Source organism: Anas acuta, chromosome 26 (genome assembly GCF_963932015.1).
Source record: "Anas acuta chromosome 26, bAnaAcu1.1, whole genome shotgun sequence".
In the NCBI taxonomy this organism is placed as follows: Eukaryota; Metazoa; Chordata; class Aves; order Anseriformes; family Anatidae; genus Anas; species Anas acuta.
In genome coordinates this window covers 3,804,148-3,831,568 of record NC_089004.1, presented here as the reverse complement: position 1 = coordinate 3,831,568, position 27,421 = coordinate 3,804,148, and the positions used below count along the sequence as shown (strand labels likewise).

Sequence of the window (27,421 nt, the reverse complement as noted above, 5' to 3'; positions counted from 1 at the left end):
ATCTACTGGCAGAATTGGCCATGGAGGGGCAGGAGGAAAAGGAAAAAACACCAAACCATAGCTGGTTGTTGCAATCTTCCATTCTGAGAAAGCCAAGACATCAGATACACATATGTGCCACTACAAGAAGTACACTATCTATTGAATCCAGTGGAGCAGTGCCGCTGACGCACCCTGATGTACAACTAAATATTTATTAATTAACTAATGGTTAGATGAGATTGCAGTTTTGCATGTCTTAGGGATGGAGGGCAACATTTTGCTCGTGAAATGTTCTGAGCAAGCCTGTATTAAACACAGAGCCAGGAAAACACAATTAAGCTCAATGAGGGAAAAAAACAACCCTGCGTCACAGTGTATTAGAAAACCAAGACTGGGGAGAATATTTGAACATTGCTGGCTTGGTATTAGGAACAGACGTGTGTTCAGAGCCACTGAAGAAGTTGAGCCTTTCAGTGTTTTAAACTCCATGTAACAGAGACAGCTACGAAACCACACTGAGCTGAGAATACAGACCAGATACCTTACTGCTTATTTGAATTATGCAAATTGTCTTCACAAAGTATTTTATATCAGGCAGTTATGTGTAACACTGGCAGACCATTAAATTTACATTTTCCCCACATTAGGCAGAGTGCAAAAGCCACCAAGGTAAAAAAAAAAAATAATAGCAGTTGTTCTAAGAACAAAACTTACAAACTAAAGTTACTCCTTGAACAAAACCTAGTGCTAGAATAATACCACAACTCTATTTCTGTCTTATGCTTGCATAAGGATGCTGGGACCCTGTATCAATGAGTAAATTAGGATCTTTTTTTTTTTTATGGTGTACAAATTTTGCACAGAACACCACCACAAAGATTTTTTCCACTATTTAGTAAACAAACCAGGAACAAAAATACTTTCAGCTTCTGTGAAGCTCAGTTCCACTTACTTGGGTCTCATATTAGAATAATTGAAGGTACACTAGGATTTGAAGCTACATCTTGCTGTAGATCAAAGCTAGAAAAGAGTAAGATGCAATTGATTCAAAGAGGACTTTTTGCTCTTTATTACTTGTGGACAAGTAGGACTGATGCCCCATCATCAAAGCAGACTCAAATTGCTACAAAATACAAGAAAAACATGGTTCTGGTCTGTAAGACATAACCTTCAACAGGACACAAATGAAGCTTTTAAGAGTCACATTTCACAGGCAAATAATTAACAGTTTGAAGAATAGTCACCAGGTAAAGTGATCGGTCAACCAGTTACAGCTTTAATATAAAATGTTTAGTCCAGTCATAAACTCAGTTGTTCAAACAAAAGTGAGTAGTGGAACCAGTATCTTAAACAAAGTCATTTAATTTGTTTTGATATCAAGTTTGTTGGGTGACAAATACAGTAATCTTTCTCCAGAAAATACTTGTCCACACCTATCTTTGCCTAACCAGCTAGCTGTCTTGTTACTGCCTCGATACCTTTGGATGTCACGCTCTTCTGAGACTGTTCTTTCTATTTAACATTACAGCAGCTGCATCTCAGGGGAATTTAGTTGATTTTCTTAAACTAATACCAGAAACTGTATATAGAAATATATAACCTACATGGATTTAGTGGGGACTATGTCTGAAATACTTTTCAATCTTGTGGGAGAGTCAAGAACTGCCAAGAAAGTAGTGTGGAGAACCTTGCACACAGTGTATACATCACCTTCGTGCATATATATTTAGCTTTTGATGGTTTAAATTTAGCATCTGCTTGGAGTACTAAATTCTAACCAAACCATTATAAAAATTGTTTAAAGAAAATACTGATAGCTGTTATTTTTTTCTGAAATCAAAATAACTATGTACACCCATGCCAACCTTAGCTTCTCAGAAAAATGAAACAGCATGTAAAAAAAAATAATACCTTTAAGTATAACATTCTCATCTGTTGTCCATTCTGCCAGGAAGTTATAAGTTACTTACAAATGGAGACTGAGAAAGAAAGCATCCCCTTTAGAGCAAATAAAGTTAAGCAATTCTAGCAAGCTCTAGCAAAAAGGGAAGTATTTGCCCTAAATAAACAAAAAGGCAAGCCTGAAGAATGGTAGCAATATTTTCAGCCTCTCCATAAACAATCATCAAGAATAGGCTGGAGTAAATCATTATCTGGGGGAGGGGAAAGTGAATAGTAGCTACAAAATCATTAAAAAAAATCTTCCTACACGATTTCATCACCTGCAAAATTACTTTAATCTTCTTTTCCCTCTTAAAAAAAAGACTCACTTTACAGTTTTGAATTTGACTTATGAATAAAGAAAAAGCAAATACTAGTTAATTGGCATAGGGTTTTCATACCCAAGGAGTATCACAGGGTTGAAACTCTCCAGTGTGCATCCCTACTAACATCAACTAGTAATCCTGCTTCCACAGAGATGTTCCCATAGACGTTTTCCACCACCTCTTGTTCTCAGTTAACACACCTACTTATTTGTGTACAAACCCACAACTTGTTCTGTCAGATGAATTGGTTCGAAACCATGCAAAAAGAGCAAGTAGTATTTTTGGACTCCTGATAGTTTTAACTTGTATTTCTTAAAATTTTATAAGTTAACAGAGCTCTGAATGAGTTAAGGCACCCATATGCCCAGAAAAAAAATAAATACCTCGGGCTAAATACAACTAACTGTTCAGCAGTCATGTAATTGCACAATTGTCTACCTAATCTGCAGGATAACACTACCAATGACTTTAAAGATCCTAAAATATGAATACTAGAAACTTTGTGAATATAATGAACAAGGCATTGACAAGACATTCTCAAGGTTCATTCTGTATTCCTGGCTCTTCACGGTAACGGCTACTCCTAATGTAATTAGCATTTAGCAGCAAGATCAGCATGTTCTAAGAATGAAATAAATATTCACACAATCAATACTAATGGTTCAAATGCTCAAACACATTATTGAAAACATTAATTTTCCAATCTTTCTCCTGCCCAATCCACGTTTGCAGAGACAAGACCCTTGGCAACAACATTCACAGCTCTCAGTACCACAGAAGCTTCTGCAAACAAATTCTAGGCCTGAAGTTTTGTTATCTGTGGTGCCTGGAAGTTGTTTTACTGTGTTCGAAGCTGGTAGTCTGTAAAGGGAAAAAAAAAAAAAGCAAAACCAGATTTAGTACATTGTCTTTCACTAGACGTAATAAAGCAGATCAGTAAATTGGGATGAAGAGATAAAGAAAATCAGAAAAAGACAGATCTTCGTGTAGAATAAGCACAAAAATGGGCTTTAAAGCAATTAAGGTGATTACAAGCTTCCAAGCCAGAAAAAGTCAACAAAAACAAAGAAGTGGAAGTGTTTTTTTGTTTAACAGAGCTAGTAGCTTTTAGCATACACTATTTATTCATCCCAAAGCTGACAAAGTGATATGGATTTCATTTCCTTACTTACATACCCCCAAAATTCAAGTATTTGCTAATTAAGCTTGGATTCAGTGAACAGCACTACTGCACTATTCTACTGAGTTTTTCATTTAGACACCTTTAGAAAAGGTGACTAGAAAAAGCAGCAAACACGAATGCAAAACATTATAGTATAGAGTTTAACATCAAAGAATACAAACAAACTGTTTTTGCATTTCAATTTGTAGGTATATCCTGGAAAAACAAAGTATGCAAGACAGAGGTGTCTGCAACCCATTGGTTTCCAATTTACCTCCATTCTGGGTAATGTAACGAACCCACGGGAGAGCCTGATAGCCACTCTTCTCAATTATCTTTAAGTAGCGAACCTGGAAAGAAGGATGTGTTATGTTAGTCTTCCATGTCAGCCAAACAGTGTTTAGGAAAAAAAATTAACTGGGGGGATAGTGATGGTCAAAGGTGTGTTTTATGGATAACAATGAACAGAAGTCATCTAGAAAAGCAAAACTTTCAGATGTAAATATAACACAAGTGTCAGGGGTTTGTGCTTAACAGCATGCTTTCCATCTGAAATAATGCAGCCAGTTCTCTCATTATTCTCATTAAGAGGTTCCCCTAAAGTAGGAGAAATCCAGACTTGTCATACTAATAAAGGAGTCACGGTACTTTCACATGAGGTACAGGAAGATGTATGTGCAGCAGACAAAACACAGAACAAAGGAGGTAAGTCAGGAGCCCTAAGGACAAGGCAGACAACACTACAAGGCTGAACAACAATTTTTGTGTTAAAAGCCTAGCACAAGCTTTACCAGTATTTCTATTTTCATCTACTAACCTGGATTCCTGAAGTGGTAAAATACGGAATCTCAAATTTGACACTAATTGGAGGTTTTCCTTCCTTATCTTCGGCTTCAACACTTGGAAGTCCAAAGTGAGCTCTCATCAGATATTCTTTTCCACCCTTACCAAAAGAAGATGTATTGTTTTTTTTTTATTGAAACAAAAGAGCTTCCAACAATACAAGTTGTTTTCTAAACATAGTATCAAATTGTTGAATTCCACCAAACATTTCAGATCTTTTCTAGAGCTTAGAAGGAAGCACTTGTTTTTAAATGCAGATCAGTTTAAAACCAGCCTGAGGCATAACTAATTTTCTTCCAGTTTCATACTCAAAGAAAATGTAAGAAATTAAGTTTTCTTTCTGACTATTCTGATTAAATGGTGAGATAGCTGTAATGCTCACGGCACCACCCAAGAAGCACAGGCTGACAAACTAAAACAGCTGCTGCTACATCTAGGCCAAGGGATTACACCATCCACAGATATTGCTCAGAAACCCAATCTCTAACTTGTCCTGAAAATGCATCCCAGCTGAAAACATTAAACAAATCTCATAAGAGAAAAATTTCTTTACAGCAAAGGTGGTCAAACACAAACAGGCTTCCTACAGAGGTGGTTGATGCTCAACACCTGTCAATGTTCAAGGCATTTGGATAATATAATGCCCTCATTAACACTCTTTAACTTTTGATTAGCCCCGAATAGACCAGGAATTTGGACTAGATATCTTCAAACTGAACTATTCTATTCCATCTTATTTCTTCGCAATCTCCAATCTTTCATCCGAGAAAGGGGGAAGAGGCCAGTACTACTTGTTAAATACTGCTAGAATTTGCTTTAGGCTGAGTCTGAACATTCATAAAATGTTACCTTTAAGTAATTATTGTACTGTTGGGTGAAAAGACTAAAAATAATACTTACTGGAAAAGATTTGATGGACCAGACAATTTCACTGTTCTCTGGAACCCATTTGACACTTCCAACAGTGGTTTTAAACTTTGGCGAGTCTGCATCATTTGGTACTGGAATGTGAATTTCTACATTGTTGGCAGTTGATCTACGCTTAAACTGACTTTTCGCCTAAAGAAGGAAAGGGAGAAAAAACAGTCTCTAAATATTTCCATTCTGTGAGCAAGTTCAGAGAGCTTTGAGACACACAATTCCCCTCCACCCCAGTCTACTGAGAAAGCACTACAACAGAGAACAAACGAACTTCTCTAAAAAGATGCAAGTCCCACAGAAATGTTAGATGTTTGTACAAAAATACATGCACTGCTGGCCAAGCACTGAAAACAAATGAGAGAGAAGACTAAAAGTAGCCATAATTATTTTAGAACTTCTGACCTTGATCATGTACTCGATGCGGCTGTGGGAATGTTTCTCAATGACGGACTCAATCCAGATAAGTGGTTTTACCTGATCAGAAAAACATTCAACAGCTGTAGATTTTACTTCAACATGGTCACAACAATATCATTTCCACATAGAATTACACTCAATACCTGAATCCCACAGAAACACAGAAAGTTTGCGGTGTTTGAAGTGACAGGTGTTTTTTGGGAAGTAATTATACAAATAATCAAGAACTGACATAAAACCAAACTTGCAAAAACGACAGGCATAAGGAAAAAAAAAAGGCTCTCTCTGATTAGTTCCAAACATCTTCAGTTATCAAATATTTTGGAATGTATGTGGGTGTTTTTTCCTGTAGCTTTTTTTTTTTTTTAAGAGGTTAAAGAATGAACTCTAATTCAGAACTACCATCCTTTAAAAGGAAGGAAAAAAGCCAACTAAATTCATGTGAAAACTTAAGAACTTTTCACTTCTTGTCTCCTGTCATAGTTGCAAATTACAGACCTCCTCTATACTGACCTTTTCCTTTTCTCAAAGCAAAGCTATCTTTATCATTGTGGCTAACATACTCTATACTGATGTTGTCAAGCACAATGAATTGCCACACTATCATTTCATCACGTGGTTAGCTTAAAAAAAAAAATAAATCATCCAAATGGTGTTTTGGGAGCAGTTTCAATAGCAGTTGAAAAGATGGAGACTTGCTGCCAAGTTATTTCTAAACTCATTCTTACTTCCTCCAAAAAGAGCAAGCACAAAGTTTTGCTATTAATGTTTGACTTCACAACTACTATACTGCCCATACTTAAAAGAAAAAAAAAAAAAAAAAGAAAGCCATTAGCAACTTCTCCTCAGCCTAAATTATTCTCATATAAAAAATTGCTACAGTCCAGACTCAAAAATCCAGGCTTACGTGGGTATTAAGACGATACGACATGAGTTCGAACTCTCCATCAGGTGGAATGAAAGAAATCGTCCTGTCATTTTCAAAGCGAGAGAGACGAACACACTGGTGAAATTTCACATCTTCCAGTTCTACAGATTTACTTTTGCCACCTATCAAAAAAACACATGCCAAAATTTCAAGTTGCTCCTCCTATTACATCTGAAGCCTCATCACAGCCAGCTACACAGCAAAGTAGCTGCCTGCTCCTATTTCCCCCCCCACCTTGGTTTAGCCTGCTGTAGTTTTTTAGGACTATGGAACTCCCAACGAAAAGAGAAAAGGAAGCCCAGATAGTTACCACGTTCACAGTGCTATTCCATCTTTTCCTGGTACTAGCATACAAAACCTAATGCAGTTTTCTGATAAAAAAAAAAAAAAAGTATTTCTATCACTTTAGAACAAATCCTTTCACCTGAGCTTCAAGCATCCCCAAGCCTAAGGTTTCAGAGAACAGCCTTAACGATTCCCAAGCCATCACTGAAATACTCACGGCCTGTATTATCGAAGAGAACTTTGTCATTTAAACCAAGGCGGAGCTCTGGCATTCCTGAAAGAAAGACTCGCATTTTGATGGATCCAACTATCTCACTCCGCAACACATTTCCATTGGCACTGACCTGGACAGCAAAGAAAAGAAAGGTAATATTGCCCTGACGTGACACCAAACATTACTCCCACCCCATCCTCATGCCCCACGTTTTCTTGGATGTCTTTCTCCTTAGAAATCAATCCAGCTGAGTATAATTGATCAGGGACAAGATGGGGAGAGATCGAGGGAGGAGGACGAAAGGACATGTCAGAAATTAGCTTTGGAATTGTCAGGCACAGAGCCCATATCCAAGTAAGGGCACTGAATAGACCAATAATGCTTTAAGATATACTCAGTCTTCATGACAAATTGTTTTGAGCATCACAGTGCACTAACCACAGTTAGGCTAATTTTTTATTATAACCTTGTAGGTTTTTCAGACAATCAGCTCTTTTCAAGACTTCCTACTAAGTTTTCATTACAAGTTCAAGGAGAAGGTACTCACCAAAAGGTTAACAGACTCTATAACGTCTAGGAACACTTCATTCTTCCTGTATTTTATCCCTTCTGACCTCCATGAAACAGCATTTGTAACAGTGGCGGGTGGACGTGGAGCTCCAGTTTCAAGTTTGTGACCTTCCTGAGTGATGTACCTTTACAACCACATAATTGGGTTGAAAAACAAATTATGTTTTGCAAAGTTTGAAGCACATTCCCCATCAGACTCACATCAGCAATAAACAGAAGTTCATAGAATATCCTGAGCTGGAAGGGACCCACAGGGATCAGTGAGTCCACCTCCTAGCACCACACAGATCTACCCAAAAATTCAGAATTATGAATGAGAGCACAGCCCAAACGCTTCTTAAACTCCCGACAGGCTTGGTGCCATGACCACGTCCCTAGGGAGCCTGTTCCAGTGCGCGACAACCCTCTCAGTGAAGGATCTTTTCCTGATATCCAGCCTGAACCTCCCCTGTCACAGCCTGACCCCATTCCCTCAGGTCCTATCACTACTCACTAAGGAGAATAGATCAGTGCCTGCCCCTCCACTCCTCCTTGTGAGGAAGCTGTAGACCACGATGAGGTCTCCCCTCAGCCTCCTCTTTTCCAGGCTGAACAGGCCAAGTGCCCTCAGCCACTCCTTGTACATTGTCCCCTCCAGGCCCTTCACCATCTTCGTCGCCCTCCTCTGGAGGCTCTCCAACAGTTTCACATCCTTTTTGTACACAGTGCTCGAGGTGAGGCCGCACCAGCACGGAGCAGGGCAGGACAATCACTTCCCTCGACTGTGCAATGCCGTGCTTGATGCACCCCAGGATAGGGTTGCCCCTCCTGGCTGCCAGGGCACACTGCTTCTAATCTGTCCAGATCACTCTGCAAGGCCTTTCCACCCTCAAAAGACAGCTCCTCCCAGTTTAGTATCATCAGCAAATTTACTTAAATCATCTTCTAGTCCTCCATCCAAATTCTTTATGAAAACATTGAAGAGAATTGGCCCTAAGATGGAGCCCTGGGGGACCCCGCTGGTGATGGTCACCAGCCTGATGTAGCCCCATTCACCACAACCCTTTGAGCCCTACCCGTTGGATACTACGACATTACATTTTCCCAAGTATTAAATATTCTGATAACTGATACTTACTCTTGTAAAATTTTACTATCAGTGGTTTGCGGGTAACCAAAATCCATAAGCTCATCTAACAACTCATAAATAATAACAAAATTATCCCTAATGCTCTCTTCTTCCAACTCCTTGAAATATTCAGAAAAAACCTGAGAGAACAACAAAAAGAGGGAGGGGAAAATGGAAGACATTAGATGAGGAACTACAGCACATACAGAACATAACATGCTGTTACATTCTTACATTTAAAATAGTTTTTAGAAAAGCCCCAAATCAAGGCCCGTAATTCACAAACACCATTCTGTTTAGAAGATTATCCTCACGAAAACCTTCCTCAATTAAATGAGAGCTACAGAATCCCAGAAGCAGCTTAACTATGATGAAAAATATTTATTCTGGGGAAGATATTCTTCATGCCAGGTACAGATGAACCAATCTGTACGTGAAATGTCACCACTCCTGCATCAAGTTCAGTTTTATTCTGTGTTTGCAGGTCTTGAGCAACTACTTACAGCAACGTGCCACATCCTTTGCCTACTCAGCTAGAGAATATCAATTCTACCACTAACGTTAGGAAGATATTTCTACAAAATAACCAAATACAAAGTCAAAATACCCAGAGTTTTTGTTGTTGTTGTTGTTTTTTAAAAAGTAAAAGCCCTGTATGCTTTGTTTAAATCAGCTTTAGGCTGCACTGAAAAAAAGACGGAGGTCACTTTTGAGATTTGCTACTCACCTGAACTACTTTATATAAAAATGAAAACACCAGTGATACACAAGCATTCTTCTTAGAAGTTGCAACAACTGATAAAGGCCGTTCAGGAACATACATTCAAAATTACCATTTAAAAAAGTTTAATGAGTGTGTTTTTAAAAGCATCTAGATAATTGCAGTTGGCCAAAACACTTAAGAGTTAATTAGCAGTGCATCTGGCCTAATGAGACATAAAGATAAACGTTAAGAAAATAATTTGTTAAAGTGAAATTAACATAAACACTTCTGTGTGCACTGTGCCGCTGGTGCATGTTACAGTACGTCACGTATAAGCCCACTTAGTTTAGTATGAGCCTCCTGTTCTCCAGCTTTGCATTTAGAAACAAATAATGAAAGTAAAACAGCAGCACTTGGCATATCAATAAATGCAAGCTATTTGCAGTAGAAAGGATACGATATAGGTTGTTATGCTTAATCCACATAAAACGAACTCCTCCATGGGCTAGAATAGGAGAAAGTGTCCCCTCTTCTTCCTTTTCCATAAGGATTGGCATAAAATGCTCCACCTCTGACATGTCCACATCTCCACGGTAATTTCGACAGATAAGAACCTATATAAAAAAAAAAAAAGCAATTCCTTGCACTTCATCTTTCAAGACGCAATGTTACCATGCAAGACCAACACCTGAGATATTTAAAATGCTTCTAAGTTAACATAAAAAATGAAAAAGTCGCCAAGCATCAGCACACTCTCTGCACACTATAAACGCAAACCACAACAGCAAAACAGTTTGCTGATTAGAATGCAAATCCTAATCTTTCATCCCCGAGCTGCGTTGTGCTATTTTCCAGAGTTATTCCCCACATACGGCTGCACACACCCTAACAACAACCTTTAAGATGGAAAAACACCAACTCCTCTGGGACAAACCGCCGCCAATTAAAGCGGAGTTTAATTACCCGAGGCGGGATGCACAAGAGCCCTGCTGCTCCCAGCAGCTGTAACTGCGAAGGGGACTCACAGGCCACGGCTCCCCTGTCACAGCGCGACCCCCCAGCCCCACATCAACCCGGCGGTGCCAGCAGAGAGGCCCCGGGAAGGGGCAAGCGGCTGCCGCACGCCCCGGAGAGGGCACCGCAGCGGGCCCAGAGCTCGCACGGCCCCTCGGCGGCAGCCCGGGGCCGGTGGGGAGCCCCCGGGGCAGGGGGTGGCCGCAGCCCGGCCTCACCTTCCCCTTCAGGTCCAGCACGTAGACGGCGCTGGCCGACATCGCGCCGCCGCCCGGGCCGCCGTGCCCCCGGCCACGGCCACAGCCACTTCCGCTTCCGGCAGCGGCACTTCCGGCGGGGAGCGGCGAAACGAGGCCCGGCGGCGCGGAGGGATCCGCGCACGGCGCTGTCAGAACGGCGGAAGAACACAGTGGAAAGGCTGTCAAATAGTCCGGAGGGTCCCGGGCTTCGCCCCCACCGCGAAACGGAGCCGCAGCCCACAGAGGGGGGCTAGGGCAGGGTGACGGGGGAACCCAGGGCCGGAAAAACACTCAGGATGAAAAAGAACGGGAAGGTTTGCAGTGTGTAAATGCACTTCAGTCACATCACCTCTCAGAGTAACAGCTGTAAATGCAGGCAAGCACTTCAAAAACAACACAAACAACTCCACAGGAGCACTTCGCATAGCAGTGAATGCAAATACAAAGGATACAGTTTAGGTTGTTACGTTTAATCCACATAAAACGATCTCCTCCATGTGCACTGCTTCCTCATCAGTGCACTGCCCCTCATTTCATAGGGAAGTCAGCACCAAAATGAAGGATGAAAGCAGGATTTTAATAAGAAGTTACATCAGAAGTAAAGGTACAAGAGGATTTTAGAACACAGCACACACCCCCTCCTCCCCAATATGTATAGATAGAAATTATACATGTCCTGTAACTTACAAGAAAAGCTGACTCTTCACTTCTAAAAAGGAGAACTGTTCGTATTGAACAAATAAAAGTACATTTTCCAGTTAGCTCAAAGCAATTGACTTTGGCCTTAATCTGACTTTGAGCACTAAAAAAAATAGCTCTCTGCAACTCTATAAACCAGCGTTCACTAGCCAAGAAATTTTGTTGAACATTTGATTTTAAAATACAATTAAATAAGACAGTACAAGGTCATAAACGTTCAGAAGATATATTAAATACTCAATATCAAGAATACACAGATTTACATGGCAACCCCATTCAATACAAACAGAACTCCTGATGCAAAGCCTCGAAAAGCAGTCCATTCACTTGGTCCAGCTGACTTTGGGAATGTCGTAATGCTCAGTCAGAGTATCCAGGTGCCTGTTGAAGTCCTAGAGGATGAGGAAACAAAACATTTAACACATGACACAGACATCACCGCTGTTGAATTACAAGATGCTGTTCTCACGGCTTATCTGTTTCACAGAAATAAAAGAGCTCCTCCAGCCCAGCAAGCCTGCGTGCTGATAAATACATGCATGTAGGAGTATATCGGGATAATTCTGCTCACCTCAACTCTCTGCTTGTGGGTTTTAGACGCTTTCTTCAGGATCCTCTCCATTTGCTGGAAGAAGACACAAGAGCGGCCGGTTACTCACAGTAGCCCCTCAGAGGCTGCATCTGAGGGAGCCTTTGGGGCTTTGGGACTCCCAGGAGGGGTCTGGCCCTACCCGCTTCTCCTGCATCTTCTCGTAGGCCACTTGGGCCGGGGTCCGCTTATCCAGGCCGCGCTTCTTCTCCTCCTCCTGCTTCTTGCTGCTCACGATCTGCTCCAGGATCTGGGCCTTGTCCTTCGCCTTCTTCTTCTTCCTGAAGACAGCGGGTGGTCAGCGCCCGGCTCCGGTCCCCAGCCCCTCACCGGGTCCCCAGCGCCCGGCCCCGGGGCCCCAGCGCCCGGCCCCTGATCCCCAGCGCCCGGCTCCGGGTCCCCACCCCCTCACCGGGTCCCCAGCGCCCGGCCCCGGTCCCCAGCCCCTCTCCGGTTCCCCCCCGCCGCCGTCTCCTCACCGTTTGCCGGCCCCCAGCCCGGCTCCGCTGCCCTTAAGCCGCAGCGGGCCGCGCTGCACCGCCTCGTAGTCCGCCATGGCCGCCCCAACCGCCCTCTGGTGGCGAGAATGGTCCCGTTTTTTTTTGTTCGTTTTTTTTTTTTTTTTTCTTTTTTCCTGTGAGGGAAGAACCCGGCGGCACCGGGCCGGCCCTGAGAGGGCGGCCTCGGGAGCCCGGCAGTGCCAAGAGCCTGACCCAAAGCCCTGTGCCCTCCCCACACACCCGGCTCCGCGCCGAACAGACCCAGTCTGAGGCATCTTTTAAAGAGTTTTAAAGAGTTTGAGGTCAGAGAAGGGCTGCGGAGCTGCTGAAGGGTTTGGGACACAGGTCCTGTGAGGAGCGGCTGAGGGGATTTGGTCAGGAGAAGAGGAGGCTCAGAAAAGACCCCATTGCTCTCTGCAACTACCTCTGCAGGGAGCTGGGGGTCGGCCACTTCTCACAGATAACCAGTGGTAGGACTAGAGAGAATGGCCTCAAGTTGTGCCAGGGGAGGTTCAGGTTGGAAATTAAGAGACATTTCTTTCAGAAAGAGGGGTCAGGCATCGGGATGGGCTGCCCAGGGAGGTGGTGGCATCACCGTCCCTGGGCAGCCCAAGGAAAGGTTGGACCTGGTGCTTAGGGACAGGGTTTAGTGGGTGACATGGGTGGTAGGGGGATGGTTGGTCCAGATGATCTTGAAGTTGTTTTTTTTTTTTTTTTTTCCACCTTAATGATTCTCTGATCTTTGCTTATTTTAAGTAAGGCTGGCATATCTTCACAGCAGGAAGTAGATTTGGCCACCAAAAATACAGGCACAGGACATACCTCCTGGACAGATGGAATGAAGGACCAAAAAATGAAGATGTTACAGCCTACCCATGGGCAATAAATCAGGCAGCCCACCACAGGCCATAGTAGTGCTGTCAGGTCCTCCCTCTGCCCTTGTGTTTCACATTTCATAAAGCCCTTACCAGCACATTTCTGTTTTTATATAACCTGCATATTCACATGCATTTTCAGTGTAAAGAACATATATGTACTTACATGCATGTATGTCACATTAATAGCCACTAACCAGTGATAATGTACATTATTAGATAACGGGAGAATAAATAGACTGAGAGGGCTTCATAGGTACTACCTAAGTGCAAACTGCCATTAACATTAGTGGACAGTACACAATGCATATTATAGAGAAAAGTGAGACATTGCTAACACTTTTCAGGTAATTTACCATATGAAGGAATGAAATTGTGCAGTCCATGAAGTCTATCTGCTGCTCGAAAGACACAAACAAGAACCTATTAGTTGTTTGGCTAAATACTGTAACGTGAGTCTCTATTATGCACACAGGAGACAGGTGAGTGATGCTGGATAAGAGCCTTGAGTAGTCAGACTAGAGATTTGATGAAATGCTCCTATTATGACTCTTTGCAGCCTGTGGAATAGGGAAGCTGGTTACTTGATCCTCTGCTTTACCTGAACCTCATTGTTGTAGCTTTTAATATCTGAATATCCAGACCAGCTATAAAGGTGACTTTGAGGAAAGAATGATAGGACAAGACTCAGCAGTCAGAGCCAGAAATGGGCAACAAGCAAACCATTTTCACTCCAGAGCAACTGGATGCATATCAGGTACAAAACAAACTAAATGGGTATGAAGACAGAATATTGAATAATGGCAAGTAGTTTTTTGTTTTGTTTCTTTAAAAATTACTAAGTAAGAGTATTAAATTACAGCAAAGGTTTTTAGGAACATGCTTGGATTCTTACATCAGGAAAGGTTATAAAGTATAAATTATGTGCCAAAAGGAAAGAGTATTAGTGCTTGGCCACATACATTACCATATAATTCCATTTGAGTCACTGTAGTGGAAAACTTAGGGCCAATGCATGCTAAAACCTGTCATTACATATTATGTCATTTCTTATTTCATAGGACTGCACATTCTTTACAAGGAAAGAAATTTTGAGGTGAGTCCTGTGTGTGTGTTTTATGTATAAAATATGTAAATTTCTACAAAACAGGTTACATGTAGGATATTAAAAATATTTATACAAAATTAAAGATTAAAGTGATAAGTGATACATTTGGACAATGTGCTTTTTTTTTTTTTTTTTTTTTAGTTTATAAAAACTATGTAACTATGTACAGATAAATTTTATGTTAAGGTACCAGTCTCTATGCCAGAAATAAGTGTAACAGAGTATATCTTAGTGCGTACTTTGTCATTGACTTCCACATTCCCTCACCTCATTTATAGTCGAGCGCTTTAAAGTGTACTGTTAGTCACTGGGACACGTAGCCTGTTTTACAAAATCATAAATGATTTTGTCAAATGTTATTCACATTTTCTTCATGTCTTCATGTAAATAATTAGTAGTGGTACTCTAAGGTGCATTTTTCCTGGAGCCTTCATGAGCCTCATCAAATACTCCATTTATCTCTGGCCACAGGATCTGCTAAAAACAGGTTTGGTATTCTGTTCATATGAGACTGAGAGCCTTCACTGAAAACTTGAACTTGTTCTCCTATCATAAATACATATATATTTACACAGATAGTAATGTACATAACATCCAAGTTTCATTGTCTTTACTAACCATTGGGCATATTAGCAGAAAATAATAACTGTTCATTCAGTTCCTGCATTTCTCAACAGGTCATCAGACATTATTTGCTAATCTCTCTGAAGCACAGAGCATGAATAACAATTTTGTGCAAATGTCCCTGTTTAGAACCTTGATATCCATGTATGAATTCAATATCAAATGAAATATGAATGAATCTGTAATAACTGAAATCTATCTGCCTTTCCATGTAGTAAATAGATGCCAGAACCTCTGCGTCATGAATAAGACATTTATTATTGATAAGGATCCCTTTTAAAATTCTGCCCTATTGTTTTGTTGATAACAGCTATGAATGGGATCCTTTAGCATAAAGAACTGAAGCAAATAGCATGCTGAAAAAGTAGTAAATGCATTCAAATGACTATGCATGTTTTCTACCTCCCAAACCTCAGTTCTATGGAAAAACAGAGATATGTGGAGTGAATAAAAACCTGCTAGAGTTGGTCCCAGACATCTCTTTCTCTGGCTATGACTTTAGTCATCCAGGGTTTTATTCTGACATTTAAACTGATTCTTTCATGCTCCAATTAAGTTCGTTATTTTTGGTCATATTCATTGTGGACTTGAAAAACAGATCCCTTTTGCCTTGCAAAATTTTTTTTTGTGTGTTTGAAAACTGATTAAGTGGACCTTCAGGTTGAAGGTCATGTGCCTTGTTATCATAAATACATAAATTCTAAATACAATGTGTGTCTGAATACCATTGCTGGCAATGTAGAAGTGAATCTGAAAGTACGTGAAAAATCTTTTTTTAGATATGCCTTATGTAGTGGCTTGGCTGCCCAACCTGTGTAAGCATTTTTTTTGTACTTCTGTAAGCATGTAGGCTTTGTATTTTCCACCATTTATACTATGTTGTTCTTTAATATTGTCTCTTCCAACAATAACTACAGGGCATAACAAATGTTATTTAGAGACTGATATCAACCCTCCGGTAAAGGATGCAGAGTGTGAAGAATGAGATGGAAAAGGCAAACACATTAATCTCAGAGGTCTAAATGACTTGTTCCCTAAACGAGCCTTTCTTTCTATTTCAGACTGTTTTACAGATACCGAGATCTAGCCCCACAGCTAGTTCCACTCGACTACACCGATAAACCAGACGTGACACTTCCCTATGAACTCATTGGCAGCATGCCAGAGCTGAAGGTACAGACCGAAGAGCACAACGAGAATCAAGTGACACATTTCGGTTTAATCTACCCTTTTTTAATAATTCATTCAGTAGTAATTGCTGGGAGGATGAAATACAAATAAATTTTGGCTACTAAAGTCAAGTCTTTCTGGAAGCTTCTAGTGATTCCTTGAAAATCCCCTGAAATTGAACAGTGGTTGAAGGCAGCTGCGGCTGTATCTAACTCTGATAAATTAGACAAGAACAAAAGAGCTGAAAAAGGAGTATTTGACTGCCAAAAAGGGGTTACAACAAAAACAATCTTGCTCGAGTTGTATCTTATCTGCACTGAAATAAATGCTAGTAAAAATGACCTTCTCTCGCTCTTCTGTTATGTTCCCCAGGACAATCCATTCCGCCAGCGGATAGCTGAGGTTTTCTCAGAGGATGGAGACGGCAATATGACTTTAGATGACTTTTTGGACATGTTTTCTGTGCTGAGTGAAATGGCTCCCAGGGACTTAAAAGCTTACTATGCTTTTAAAATTTATGGTGAGTGACATAGGCAAAAAACAGTAACAAAAGCAAAAACTTTGGGAAAAGCCTGTAACTGCACATATGAATGTAAAATAATCTATTTTGCCACCAGAATGTTTTCTAGTTGGATGTGTTTTTAATACAGCTTTTCTCTGCATTGCATTCAAACACCCATTCTCTCTCCAAAAACTTCCTTTACACCCCCTTGTCTCTATTTTTATTTAATTGGGATTAGGATTTACTATAAAATTTAAAACTTGAATTTATCTGCGGTTTTCAGGAACTGATAAGCATTTAAGAAAAACTTCTGTCTGAGAAACTGCCTTGAAAAGCGCATCACAAAGGACTTGGTTGCCCATAAAGCTGCAGTGTGGTTTTGACTGGGGTTAGGTGGGGAATCACACTTCTAGCAGTTTTCTCCAAGGGCAAATTTATATACATAAATAAAATACTGCGATTCAGCAAAATCTGAAAGTGAACCCCCAGCAAAACTGAACAGCCCCTTCTCTAACTTCTTGTTACTGCCAGTTAATTTAGTAGCACTGATTTGCTAGGATGATTTAATTATCGCTAGACTACATTTAGCCATTAAACTATTCACAATTGTTACCTTAGGTATGATAAAGAGACATGAAACCAACATTTTTATTTTGTTCTTCTTGAATTCTTATACAAATACGTGTAACTTCCTATCTCATTTGAAAGTTCTGCTTACATCAGTACATTACAGCCTGGAAACTAAACCCTTCCTATTAAGTCTTGGCAGTCAGCCATGTGAAATACTGACCTTTCTTACATTGAATTCATTTTGTTTCCTCTGACAGATTTTAACAATGATGACTACATATGCAAATCAGATCTGGAGAAAACTGTTAACAAACTGACCCGCAACGAGCTTACCCCAGAAGAAGTTCGCCTTGTATGTGAAAAGGTGATTTATGAAGCTGACCTGGACAACGACGGCAAGCTTTCTTTGGAAGACTTTCAGCACATGATAATACGAGCTCCAGATTTCCTCAGGTAATATTTGCTTTTAATTTATAATACCTAATTGCTCTGGTTTTTATCAGCAGTCTCCAAAACGTGCATTTCCTGTTTCCTCAGCCATTACACATCACTGGTCTTCCTTTCCTGGCAGTTTCTAGTAAAGCTGCCAGATGCATGAGAAAGCAGAGGCTTGTATGTGATTATTGGTTTTTGAATCTCCTGTTTTTTTTTTTTATAATTAAAAAAAAAAAATTAAAAGTCCTAGTAACTATAAAAGTTGGCATTATCACTTAGGCTACATTGATAAGTATGAGATTAGTTCAGTTGATGTGTAACATTGTCCAAGCGTGGTTTCTGATGCATTACTTATATAAAGCAGCATTCTAAATCTTCAATTTATTTAATGTAACTATTTCTTGCAAGTGTCTGAATATAGTTTCCAACTTATACTACAATCCTAGGGTTAATTGTAGTCAATCCCCTTGAATGGAGTACACTGGTATGTAAGTTAACATTGCTTCCTTTTTTTTTTTTTTTTTTTTAATAGCACATTTCATATTCGAATCTGAACCTAGAAAAACTTAATGATAGGAGTGCTTCTTGAACCTGCAACAACTATCATTTCTCTTGAGACTACCATCAATGAGAGTGATAAATGAGAGGACCACAGCTGACGATTTCTGGAAACAGAACCAGTCAGAGAACCCTTTCTCTTGTCTACCTCTTTAGAAGGAACAATCCATCTTCACTGAAATTTCTCTGTAATTTCCCAGGTGTGTGTTTTTCTAAAATTGTCTATTCCTATCCCCTTCCCCAACTAGAGCAAGTCTAGACAGTGATATAGAAAAAATCTTATTTTTAATTTCAGATACCAGCAGATAGGAAAGGAACTTGTATCAAATTCTAAAAAAAATAGCTTCTAAAAAAAATCCTAAGAAAATACCCTACTATCCACTAAAAACAAAAACATTATAGACTTACTCTACATTCACAAATCCCTATACCATTTCCTACTGACCTACTCCTTTTCCCCTGAGAGACAAATGTAGTTCTAGTTCAGGAAAACATATTGTTGCCCACAGAACTTGGTCTTCCTTAAAAAGAGTGCAGTAAGTACTCACTCAGCTCAGGTTTTGAAGTCCTGAGAATGCTACCTACTTTGAAAATAATTTTAGAAAAATCATAGTTCATTCAAAATTGTGTAAACAACGCCACTGATCAGCTTTACCAGTTTTAATAAATGGTTCAGTGAAACAATTTGCTGAAGTATTCTCCTAGTGTGTCACAGATATCCGTTACAGTTCTGAGGACCAGGACAGAAAGGTATCAGGAAGTGCTCTCTACTTTAGAAATTGTAATGAAAAGTCAACATACTTTAAACAACAAAATAAGATCCTATCCCAGATTCCTGTCACTCTTTTCTGTTTTTAAAAATGTCCTATTTTCCACACAAGAATCTGTATGTAGTAATGATGAACGGAACTGACAAACTAATTTTTTAAAATTCTCTTTTCATAAGAAGTTTATTTATGCAGTGCTCAGGGTCCTGTACAACAGAGTAAAAACATACATACTGTAATAAAAACAGTTTTGTTTTTAATACAAACATGAAAATCAATGAGAAGTGTTTAAGAAAGCAGTTGTGGGAAGGGTGGCAGTCAAAAGTGGTCATTCTAAACACACAGTTTACAGTTGCTTTTTAAAATGCTGGTTCCCTTAAAGTTCCCTTCAAAAACAAAATCTTAAGTCCCAACTCATGCTCAAATTAGAGCATGATTCCTGCTGAAAGGCTAGAGACCAGCCTGTTAGACATGTATTAACTACAGAAACAAGAACTCCAGTGATCAGTGAAAGAAATGGGTCAAAGAATAAGGCAGCCTGAAATAATCAGACTGCACATTACCATTAACGTTCAATTGAACAGATCTTTATTTCATCTATGAACAAGGACACAAGTTAGTCATCACTGTTTCCCAACCCCTATGAACTTCTAGCAGAAATGGAGATCATTCTTTAAGCAGCCATTTGTCCATTTCCTCTCCAGCTTAAACCCCATCCATTTCAAGTCCAAGAGAGCAAGAAATCACGGTAGCGTTTGAGTATGAGCATCAGCCAAACACATCGCCACCACAATAAAACCCTTAACAATTGTCAGTAAGATGATTAGCATCCCACATGAAAGTAGAGACCGAATAATTTTCAGCAGCAATAAAGAGACTTAATATAATCCATAGGATTTATAAATCTGAGGCTGAAAGTCTGATGGTGGCATAAGGCTCTGATGTCAAAGAACATAAGATGTGCCTATCTGCACAGGAACTAGACGACATAAGCATCAAAACAGCAGTTCCACTGTTTGTTGACAGATAAGCTACTGACAGTTCTACACCTGAAAGGGTGAAGACTATCTGAAAAATTTCAATCAGCCTCAAAAATAAGGTCAACCACAGAATTCTATGATACTCATTAAAGTAAGGGAGTTTGAGAACATGCTCAAAAATGGGTTTGTTTCTCTACAAACCAAGTGTTAACTGATTACCTGATATTTTAGTGGTATTTAGACACTGAGAACGTGTAGCAAGCGCATCGTTAGCTTTACGGATCTACTTAAGTTCCTGTTTTACAAATTCTGTATCCAATTTCAGATTTTTTCCATCTTAGTTAAAGAAAGCTTACATATAAATACATTCCTGTATTCATTTACACAGTACCTCTTTTGATCATTGTGTTTTCATAACATTCATGCTCAAAAAACACAGTTTAATTATGCGATGGAAACATCAACTGCATATTGTACTTATCCAACATTTGATGTCAGCATTTAGCAACACATAGCCAAGCATACATGCAACTGCAGTGTCTTTAACCTTTCCCTGTCTTACATTTGCATTCATATTTTGAGGTTTCATATTGCTTACACTGATATAATTTCTGCGAGTCTGTATACCCTAGAAGTACAGTGATGACTGTAGGTCACAGTAACTGCGTGAAACTTCCTGAGATTGGGCAGTAACATAATTGTTCCTTGAACAAAACGAATCAGTTTGGAAATTGTGATATAAATTAGGTATATAAACACGTGCAACAACCAGCATAAGTTTAAATGAAGTTGTTCACAGACAGAGTTAGTTTTTAAATGCAAAATAGTAACATAAGATTTAGAAAATGGGGAATGAAAAACAAATCAATCCTTCAAGTTTTATCCACTTTTCAGTTAATGTGTTATTTCTTTCTCATCTCAGGACAAGTTATCTATTTAGATGCTGTCAACAGGCAAGACCCACTGTCGTGGTGAACAGCCCCACAATATCAAGTTAGATTAACCACTGATTTTCCAGTCATTTCCAAAAATAAGTGGCTGCAACATCTGGCTATATTAAAGAAGAAGGATAGCTGTGATACAAACCACGCTTACTAAGCCAGAAACAAATCATTAAACAGATCTGTTTTGTGTAGAACAGCATTCAGACCATGCCTGAATCACCTCCCCAATTTTGCCCCAGTAATTTTTTGAAGCATAGTCTTTTTTTTTTTTTTAAAACATCCTTATACAAAGTTAGTAGCATTGCTTGCCCAATCTACAGCTGTGTATTACCTACCCTTTGAAGCACATACTGACTAGAAGGCTCTTCAGTACCTTAATATGATTTTATCCTACAAATACATCTGCATGTAATTCAGCGTGGTGCATGTTCACCACGTCCTCACACTAAAAAGCCACAAGCAAACACACAAACAAGAACAAAACATCATAAGGTACTGGTTAGAGGGAAGTTTTACATATGATTTTAATAATGAACAGAGCTCATTTTAATCTGCTAGCTATTAAAAGGAAAAAGTTGGTGGCATATAAAATGCATTTTTATAATCCAGTAACTTAAGCAATATTTTTTTATTTTAGAGAAAGGGGCAATATTCCTGTTGAGCCCAATTGCATGCTGCAGATTTATAAAGTTTAAATATCTATCAGATTCATAATTAACTACAGTAACACTTATGAGTGCTACCTTGAGGCCTGAATGCAATACCACAAACTTGAAGAAAGCAAAGCTGGTAAATAAATTCATTAAAATGAGCTTTAATTTTACCCTTAAGTGCAGTTGTCAATGTAAACAAAGCAGCACGTTAACAAATCCAGTGAGTTGCAGGACACAGCTGATATGTTCATTTGGGTCAAATATACCATAATTCCAATTACTTGACAGCAGACTTCTAAGTAGATTGCTCTTACTGGCTCCTTTTATCAATCTAACTAGAGTCAGGCTTGCAGCTCGGAATGGAGAGCAAGTGGCTACCTAGGTGCTTTACTAGGCTGGTACATTTTATACATCGGAATGTACAAGACTGTGTTTATAAGAATAAATATTTCCACTGAGAACTAAATATCATTTGCATTGATGCACGCTATTAACAGGTTTGTTGCTGCTTGGAATCTGAAATGATCAATACACAGCAGCAAGGCAAATCTCAGTTTAAAAAGTTTGTTTTCAGAAAGTGTTCATATGTGCAACATTTATTTGCATATGTGAGCAAGTGTGCATGAGAACACACAACTGGAAGCAGTGCAATACATTTTCTTGTCACAATTTATAACTAGCTACTACATCATGACAAGTCTGGAGTCATTCTCAAATGGAGAAGGAAAAGCTGTCCACTGCGATATTACACGCTGAGTATGTCCCTACGGTCTGTTTCTCCAAAAACAGACCACAGATCATTTGCATGGGACACACTGTATCTATTATCTCCTGTTAAATGTGTGGATTATTTAATTAAACATGGTCATCTTTAACACGGATAAATAAATTCCTGATGGTAAGGAACCATTACATTTACAGTACTTTTTTTTTTAAATAGATTCCTCTGAAATATTTTTTTTACTCTAATTGTACTTGTGGATTGTCTAGAAAAACATATTTGAGTAATTAGGCAGATTAAGGATTTACTCTGTAGTAGCAAAAAGGTGGAGATGTAGAAAGCTTCCTTCTACCTTCTGAAAAGGTATATACATACCTGTACTGCTTGCTTAAGTGCATTCGTTTGATGTTTTGATGCAACTGTTTTATATGCATCTAGATATGGACATGCACATATATCATGTACACATCCCTGTACTTTATTAATATTGGCATTTCGGTTTCTTATTTTGATCATAACTTAATCTTTCTAATTTGGATACATTACAGATGTGAACAATAAGGTTGAAGCCTGTCAGCAAAGGTGCTATTACAGGTCACATTTGATCTGTATTCCCTCTGCTAGACAATACATATGCCCAGTGGCAATCTGACAAAAATAAACTTGTTTCATCTCCAAAATTGAAGAGTCAGACAATTACTAAAATAAACAATTTCTTATTCAGATGGTCACAAAGTGACAATGTGTGTTGAAAATGCTAAGTCCACAGACAGAGGAAGTCTCACTCAGAACAGGCACAGTCCAGTTCAGTTGAGCAGATGCTCAGATTAAGGCCGTGTCCCTCACAGAAGAACACATCGGAAAAAGCTGCTTTTCTTTTGCTGGTCTGGTGTGATTTTGACTCCCTGGTTGCTGCCTTGTGGGCTATTGCCTTCCTGAAGATGCAAAGAATTTCAGTTACTTATTTATGCTTAACAGCTTCTAGTACTGTTGTAAGATCTAGCATCCATACTTTGAATCAAGCCTTTCATTACACAAAAAAGGTAACTAGAAATCAACAGGAGTCTTCACTCATTTATTTGTCCCTTACATCAGCCACTATGAGAAGTCAGAGAACTGCATCTGATACTGTTGGCTTTTACTAACACGTACTGTGCCTATTCTTCTTTCCATAAAAGAAAAGGCAGACGAGATTAGAAAAAATATAGGACATCTGGCTCTTGTTAAAATACCTCAGAACTGTCAGCAAGACCCAAAATATTACAGCTCTACCAGCACGTCTGGCCACATAAAGGTAGAATGTTCAGTAAAAGTAGATGCAATCTTCATTAGCTTCATTTCATAAGGAACAGCATAATGAAGTGGGCCTCCGGGACTTCGTACAATACAGTTCTCCAGGCAGAAAGAGCAAAAAGTAACATTAAGCTGCTCTGCTCAACCTCTCACTTGGCTTCCAATAAAACAAACAAAAGAATTTTATTTAGAAAACCTCAACTGCTGCAACTAATTCCTGAAATGCAGAGCCAAATGTTTATAAGCCAAGGCAAGAGCATAGACTGTGAAAACTAAAATTATATTTCTGTAACCTTCAGTGCATCCACTATGAAAGATGCCACAAAATGTTTTTTTGACTCACTGTGATAAAGCAGTTAGTATTTGGCTTTTTCCTTCCCCTCTTTAAATAGGGATTGGACTAAGTAAAAGTTACTCACCAACTTCTTGTCCATTTTTGCTTTGATATCTCTGGCAAGAGTGAAAAATGCCTGTAACAAAACAGAAGTTACACGGTTAACAGCTTGCACTCCAACAGTTCTGTTTAATAGTAAGCTGCCTTCCCAAGCTTCTACACACACCAAGCTCCTGAAGAATATTTTGTTTCTAGTTCTGCCCTTCCCACCTCTCAGTTTTAATGCTCCTTCCCCTGTCTGCATCTTTTCTCACTTCACTACCATGTCTCTGTGTAAGAGCACACACCACCCCCAGCAGGGTCACGCCCAGGTTTTATAGTGGCAAATGACATCCTTTGTAAATGTTGCTATTGTATGCAGAGGCATAAACCCTTTTTTTTTTTTTTTAGGATGTTGCTGTAACACCAGTTACTGTAATGCCCTGGTGTTACAGTCTAAGTACCAAGTTCAAGTTAAATTATTTAGCATAAAGTTGGGAACACAATGCCTTTAAAGGATGCAAGGACATGTATTTAGTAACACATCTGAAGCATCTGACAATTGAGTTTTGCATACAATCAGGATGAGCAAGCTTTCTTGTTGCTTGTTTGCACTTACTATAACAAATAAAAGAAAGGTTGCAGTACTTACATTCTCTATGTTTATATTTGCTTTTGCACTGGTCTCCATAAATTTAATTCCAAAACTTGCTGCAAGCTGAACAAAAGCAAGTTTCACGTTAGTTGGATAACTGCAGGAACAGCCAAGAATACAACCAACCATGGGGAGACCAGGCTACAGCACTTACCTTCTCCCCCTGCTCTCTAGAAACTTGTCTTTTGTCATTTGCATCACATTTATTCCCAAGGATCATTTTTTCAACATCCGGAGAGGCGTGCTGAGGTAGGAACAAACGAAAGAAAGGACTTCTTATTTTTTTGTAGACAAATATCGATAAGACAATGATTCAGGTCATCAAGCACTTAAAATAGATGGTGGTGCTAAGCATTTTCTGTAGATTTATGAGCTCCCTCAAAACACCTGATCCCAGCAGCTTACTGCAGACACCAATAGCTCAGTGTGTGTCCTGCATAATGACAGCTCGGTTTGCTTGTCATGGCAAAGAAAACATTACCTTACAGGAACCCTACTCACTACAAGGACAAAAGCTTGCTCCTGTGTAAGCACAATGTATTACTGTTAACCAAGAAATTCTACACTGATTACTGATTTTCATTCATTTTTTTTCTACATAGCCTTCAGCACATTATTATAAGAAACATAACATTTCTGAAGCATTTAACTTCTATGTATTTATAAATTTATAAATGCAGAAATTACCTCTTCAATGTTCCTGACCCAGTTCCGAATATTTTCAAAAGATTTTTCATTGGTGATGTCATAGACTAACATAATGCCCTAAGGATTAAGGAGACAAACACCTCATTTCAGCATCAGTTTAAGCAAGAGTTAAAGACTTGTCCATAACAGAAAAGAACAACTTAACAAGCACTATTAAAACAAAAGGTGGCTTGGAGCCGTACATAACATTTAATTACAGTTTGTATCTTGCTAGATAAGGCGTACCGGACGTGTATTTGTAGTGAGTCACTGTGGAAATCCACCTCTCACATTGTCCCAGTACAGCTCCAGCACCGCACTAAGAAACAGGAGCATGACTCTAAGTGTTTACCCAGGTTAGAGTTTACATCTTGGAAGAGAGTTACACACGTCCCGCATTACAACCCAGCTGCTTTGATTGTGAGAGCTGCACCCTTTGGTTTATGTTTAGCACAAGCTGTGTTGCTCCTACCATCGCTCCCCTGTAGTACGCTGTCGTGATGGTTCGAAACCGCTCCTGCCCAGCCGTATCCCTGCAACACACAGAACACAGAGGGGCTCACACAAACCACTCAAGCTACCATGCCCAAATTAAAGCCACCAATTAATTTTTTTAATTACATACCATTGAGACAGTTTTTAGGTGTGCTAAAACTAGATTTTTGGTTTCTATGATAACGTAAACAGCTGAAGAGCATAATGGGAGGAAAAGAAATGATGATAACGTCACTACTCCACACCACAGAATCACAGAACATTAAGGGGTGGAAGGGACCTTGAAAGATCACCCAGTCCAGTCCTCCTGCCGAAGCAGAAACACCTAGGTCAGGTCATGAAGGAACACATCCAGGTGGGTTTTGAATGTTTCCAGAGAAGGAGACTCCACAGCTCCCCTGGGCAGCCTGTCCCAGTGCCCTTTCACCCTCATGGTGCAAAAGTTTCTTTGCACATTTAAGGGGAGCCTCCTGTGTTCCAGCTTGCACCCATTACCCCTTGTATTATCATTAGATGTAACCCAGAGGAGCCTGGCTCTGTCCTCCTGACGCCCACCCTTTCCATATTTACAAACATCAATGAGGTCACCCCTCGGTCTCCTCTTCCCAAGCTTAAGAGCCCCAGCTCCCTCAGCCTCTCTCCATCAGGGAGATGCTCCCCTCCCTTCCTCATCCTCGTGGCTCTGCGCTGGGCTCTCTCAAGCAGTTCCCTGTCCTTGAACCCAGGGGCCCAGAACCAGACGCAATATCCCAGCCGTGGTCTCACCGCACTGACACCGCGCTACCAGACCTTAACCCACAGCACTTCAGAAGGAAAGCCTTACCAGATCTGCAGCTTAATCCTCTTCCCATCTAGCTCTATGGTCCTAATTTTAAAATCGATACCTGGAACGAGAAACAGCCGCGTTACTTCCCTCCTCCTCACAGACCGGCCTCACGCGCGTCCCCCTCACCTCCCGGCTGGGGCCGGGACTTCTCGGACCACCACAAGCGGAGCCTCCCTCACCCGCGGCCCGGGCACGCGGCGCCACGGCCCCGTCAGCCCCACAGCGACCCGGGGCTGAGGCGGCCCCGGAGCGGTCTGAGGACGCGAGGGGAGCTGGGGAGCGGCCGGGAGCGGCCCGTACCGATGGTGGAGATGAAGGTGGCGTTGAAGGCGTCCTCGGAGAAGCGGAAGAGCGCGCACGTCTTCCCCACGCCCGAGTCGCCGATGAGCAGCAGCTTGAAGAGATAGTCGTACGTCTTCGCCATCTTGCCCGGCCGCCGCCCCGCCCCCCGCGCCGCCTGATAGGCCGAGCCCGCCGCCCATCACCGCCCGCCGCTTTCCCATTGGTTGAGCCGAGCGGCGCGGCTCCCGCGCAGGACCCGGCAGGAAGGGAAGGGAGCCGGCGCCTCATTGGCTTCGGCGCGGCGAGGAGCGACGCGATTGGAGGGGGGCGTCACGTGACGCGCGGGGCTAGGAGCGGAGGCGAGGCGGGGCTGACAGAACCGTTTAATGGCCGCCGGGCGCCGCCGGGAGGCGGGGGGGGGGGGGGGGGGGCGGGTCCCGGCCCCACAAAAACCCCACAGAA

General features: G+C 40.6%; 4 protein-coding genes across 4 annotated transcripts; 1 reads left to right on the top strand and 3 right to left on the bottom strand.

Annotated features, from left to right (window-relative positions):
- Positions 1 to 1,027: 1,027 nt before the first annotated feature.
- AP1M1 (adaptor related protein complex 1 subunit mu 1) lies at positions 1,028 to 10,789 on the bottom strand. Its single transcript, XM_068661888.1, has 12 exons — positions 10,633 to 10,789; positions 9,858 to 10,014; positions 9,425 to 9,492; positions 8,707 to 8,837; positions 7,567 to 7,714; positions 7,023 to 7,149; positions 6,500 to 6,642; positions 5,578 to 5,649; positions 5,155 to 5,313; positions 4,229 to 4,354; positions 3,686 to 3,761; positions 1,028 to 3,110 (listed from the first exon to the last, which is right to left on the bottom strand). Exons 1-12 carry the CDS (start codon positions 10,672 to 10,674, stop codon positions 3,088 to 3,090), a joined length of 1,272 nt encoding a protein of 423 aa, XP_068517989.1. The 5' UTR covers positions 10,675 to 10,789; the 3' UTR covers positions 1,028 to 3,087.
- Positions 10,790 to 11,209: 420 nt separating this feature from the next.
- FAM32A (family with sequence similarity 32 member A) lies at positions 11,210 to 12,575 on the bottom strand. Its single transcript, XM_068661897.1, has 4 exons — positions 12,421 to 12,575; positions 12,084 to 12,222; positions 11,924 to 11,977; positions 11,210 to 11,744 (listed from the first exon to the last, which is right to left on the bottom strand). The coding sequence occupies exons 1-4, from the start codon at positions 12,495 to 12,497 to the stop codon at positions 11,676 to 11,678; spliced, it is 339 nt and encodes a 112-aa protein (XP_068517998.1). The 5' UTR covers positions 12,498 to 12,575; the 3' UTR covers positions 11,210 to 11,675.
- Positions 12,576 to 12,717: 142 nt separating this feature from the next.
- On the top strand, positions 12,718 to 21,251 carry CIB3 (calcium and integrin binding family member 3). The gene is made up of 6 exons (XM_068661896.1): positions 12,718 to 14,073; positions 14,378 to 14,412; positions 16,110 to 16,221; positions 16,591 to 16,738; positions 17,548 to 17,743; positions 18,258 to 21,251. The coding sequence occupies exons 1-6, from the start codon at positions 14,023 to 14,025 to the stop codon at positions 18,277 to 18,279; spliced, it is 564 nt and encodes a 187-aa protein (XP_068517997.1). The 5' UTR covers positions 12,718 to 14,022; the 3' UTR covers positions 18,280 to 21,251.
- On the bottom strand, positions 19,205 to 27,375 carry RAB8A (RAB8A, member RAS oncogene family). Its single transcript, XM_068661895.1, has 8 exons — positions 26,978 to 27,375; positions 26,675 to 26,735; positions 25,829 to 25,889; positions 25,357 to 25,434; positions 24,824 to 24,913; positions 24,667 to 24,732; positions 24,061 to 24,111; positions 19,205 to 23,283 (listed from the first exon to the last, which is right to left on the bottom strand). The coding sequence occupies exons 1-8, from the start codon at positions 27,099 to 27,101 to the stop codon at positions 23,191 to 23,193; spliced, it is 624 nt and encodes a 207-aa protein (XP_068517996.1). The 5' UTR covers positions 27,102 to 27,375; the 3' UTR covers positions 19,205 to 23,190.
- Between the last annotated feature and the right edge of the window lie 46 nt (positions 27,376 to 27,421).